This window comes from Bos indicus x Bos taurus, chromosome 6, assembly GCF_003369695.1.
Source record: "Bos indicus x Bos taurus breed Angus x Brahman F1 hybrid chromosome 6, Bos_hybrid_MaternalHap_v2.0, whole genome shotgun sequence".
Classification (NCBI taxonomy): Eukaryota; Metazoa; Chordata; class Mammalia; order Artiodactyla; family Bovidae; genus Bos; species Bos indicus x Bos taurus.
This window is the reverse complement of record NC_040081.1, coordinates 27,310,891-27,314,268: the sequence shown is the minus strand read 5'-3', so window position 1 is coordinate 27,314,268 and position 3,378 is coordinate 27,310,891. Positions and strand designations below refer to the sequence as shown.

Below are 3,378 nucleotides of genomic sequence, written 5' to 3'. Positions count from 1 at the left end.
CAGACTGCGTCCCTTCGTGGAGACGTGTCTGAACCTCTCGACCCCATCTTTGTTGTAGTCTCTTGCTTTAGTTTCCTTTCTCAGGCCCGCCATGCATATTCTCGGGACCTGATTGACTTTGCCGGCTGGCACTGGCAGGTGGCGCCCGAACAGGAACTCGGGAATCGGAGCACCACGACGGCCGCTGCCCGCCAAGACTGAGGTAAGTAACAAGGAATTCCTAATTAATTAAAGTAAAGGGCAGGAAGTGTTACTGTCGAGAGTAATAAATCATGGGACAAGGCAATAGCTGCCAGTTATTTGTACATATGTTGAAAACTATGTTAAAAGGTAGGGGAATTCATGTAAATAAGTTACAGCTAGAGAAGTTTTTACTTTTTATAGAAGAGGTTTGTCCCTGGTTTCCAGAGGAAGGAACAGTTAGTCTGGAAACTTGGAAAAAAGTAGGAAAACAATTGCAGACATATTATTCCTTACATGGTCCCAATCGTGTCCCTGTGGACGCTTTTTCTTTGTGGACTCTCATAAGAGACTGTCTGGATCCTGAACATGAGGGACATAAAATTCAAACGGCTCTCAGGGATTCCACAGAACCCGAAGTTACAGAGCCTTCCGCCCCTTCGCCTGAGCCGCTTTATACTGTGCCTGAGGGAACAGCTTGTAAGGCTGGAGGGAGTGATGATGTGTTAAGCTCTGATGAACAGGAAGAGTTAAATGAACAAGCGGCTCAGTACCATAGAGAGGATATGCCTTGGGAGATGATGGTTAACATGCAATCCCCCTCGGGAAAAGGGGAATTAAAGCATTCAGGGCTTTCTGAAGAACAGCTGGAGAATTTAATTCAGAAGATTGTTATAGCAGTAAAGAAGGATGCACAGGGAGACTCCCACTCCAGCCAGCCTGTGCCTACAGCATATCCTCCCTCGGTTCTTGCTGGACTCGATCCACCTCTGCCTTTCGTAGAACCGCGAGAGCTTATATCTATCCCTGCTTCTTTGTCTGGTGAAAACATAAAAATTAGAAGTGAGATATTATTATCTCCTCTTCAACAAGCAATTAAGTGAGCCAATGAAGAAGGAGAACATATTCCCGGGTTTTCAGGAATCTATCCAGTATTTGAAAATGCTCAACAGCAGAGGTATTATGAACCGCTACCCTTTAAGCAACTGAAAGAGTTAAAAGTGGCTTATGCACAATACGGCCCGACTGCGCCGTTTACTCAGGCTATTATAGAGGCTTTAGGAAATCAAAATCTGCCACCTAATGATTGGAAACAGGTTGCTCGGGCTTGTTTATCTGGAGGAGATTATTTACTATGGAAATCTGAGTTTGCTGAGCAGTGTGGGATCACAGCCGATATCAATCGGCGACAGAGACTGAACACCACTTATGAAATGATGGTGGGAGAGGGAGATTATCGAGACACTAATAGTCAACTTAATTATTTGCCTGGAGCCTACCCTCAGATCAGTGCTACGGCTCTACAAGCATGGAAAAAGCTTCCAAATTCTGATAAAAAGACTGAAGATTTATCTAAAATTCGCCAGGGGCCAGATGAACCATATCAAGATTTTGTTGCCCGCCTGCTTGAGGCAATTGATAAAACGATAGGGGATGAGCAGGCAGGGATGGTGTTGGCTAAATTGGGTTATTGCCTTAGCTGGTTTTAGTGGACGGCTTGATAATCATTATCCCTCAGATAAAATTTTGCAATTTGCTCACTATCACCAATTTCTCTTCCCCAAAATCGTTGTTTCTCAGCCCCTTGCTGATGCCCTAACTGTATTTACTGATGGCTCTTCTAATGGAATAGCTAGTTTGATTATACAGGACAGTATTGCCGCCTGGCGTGCTAATTATAAGTCTGCTCAAGAAGTAGAACTATTGGCAGTTTTTCAGGCTCTATTACAAATTTCTGCTCCATTTAATTTATATTCTGACAGTCAATATATCATAAGAGCCTTAAACACTATTGAGACTGTTCCATTTATTGGTACCCTGAATTCTACTATCCAAACTCTTTTTTGTGATATACAACATTTAATTTGCTCCAGAGTTAATAAATGCTATTTCGGTCATATTCGTGCTCACTCTGGGCTTCCTGGACCTTTAGCATGAGGCAATGCTTTGGCTGATGAAGCTACACGTATGATATTTCCTTCATTGGAACAAATGGCAAAAACTTCTCACAGCTTACACCATCAAAACAGCAATAGCTTAAGACTTCAATTTGGCATTACTCGAGAAGCTGCCGGACAGATTGTTAAGCAATGTCAAATATGTCCTCAATTTTTTAGCGTCCCCCATTATGGAGTTAATCCCCGAGGATTGTTGCCAAACGATATATGACAGATAGATGTTACCCATATTCCTAAATTTGGTAAACAAAAATTTGTTCATGTTACTATTGACACCTTCTCTGGCTTTTTACATGCCTCTCTACAATCCGGAGAAGCTAGCAAACATTGTATAGCTCATTGCATTAAATGTTTTGCTGTTATGAGAACCCCTAAGACCATAAAAACAGGCAATGGTCCAGGATACACTGGAAAAAATTTTCAACTATTTTGTACACAATTGTCTATCTCACATAAAACGGGTATCCCTTATAATCCTCAAGGTCAAGGAATTATTGAACGGGCACATCAAACTCTCAAACATCAATTGCAAAAACTAAAGAAGGGGGAATTGTATCTCAATACCCCCTCCAACTCTCTAAACCATGCTTTATTTGTTCTAAATTTTTTACAATTGGATATAAGTGGCCGTTCAGCAGCACAGCGATTTTGGAACGTTGATGCGCAAACAATAAGACCTAAAGTCTTTTGGAAAGACGCACTTGTGAGAAAATGGTATGGACCAGATCCTGTAATAATTTGGGGATGAGGGCATGTTTGTGTTTTCCCACAGGATGCCGAAGCGCCGCACTGGCTGCCAGAAAGATTGGTACGCACGGCGGAGATGATCTCTAGCAAACCAGATGAGGAGATTGAGGATTCAAGAACATGATGAATTACCATCTCGGCAACAACTTCAGACATTGATGCGAGAGGCACAGAATTGTGTTGCTGTGCAGGGCGATCCGATATCGCCTTTAAGTTTCCTAATAACCTTATTAATTATCTTAAATCAGATTAACACTGCACACTCTGAAGAATATTCAAGTGCTTACTGGGCTTATTTTCCCGACCCTCCCCTTCTCCAACCAGTGGGCTGGGAGGGTCAGTGCATTCCCATATACACTAATGAAACTGTTTTATTTCTTGCACCTTAATTACAAAACTGATTGATGATCTATGGATGATAAAGGCTTCCATCTATGGAAATGGTCTGTGGTTAAAGGAACATAAGCATGCGCCTATATAAAAAAAAAGGGGG

General features: G+C 42.1%; 1 protein-coding gene across 1 annotated transcript; it reads left to right on the top strand.

The window, feature by feature from the left end:
* Positions 1–259: 259 nt before the first annotated feature.
* Positions 260–3,009, top strand: LOC113894801 (endogenous retrovirus group K member 7 Gag polyprotein-like). The gene is given in 4 exon segments (XM_027545438.1): positions 260–967; positions 1,022–1,647; positions 2,621–2,841; positions 2,911–3,009. Coding segments are annotated over 4 exon segments (1,641 nt in total). The 5' UTR covers positions 260–272.
* Positions 3,010–3,378: the final 369 nt, after the last annotated feature.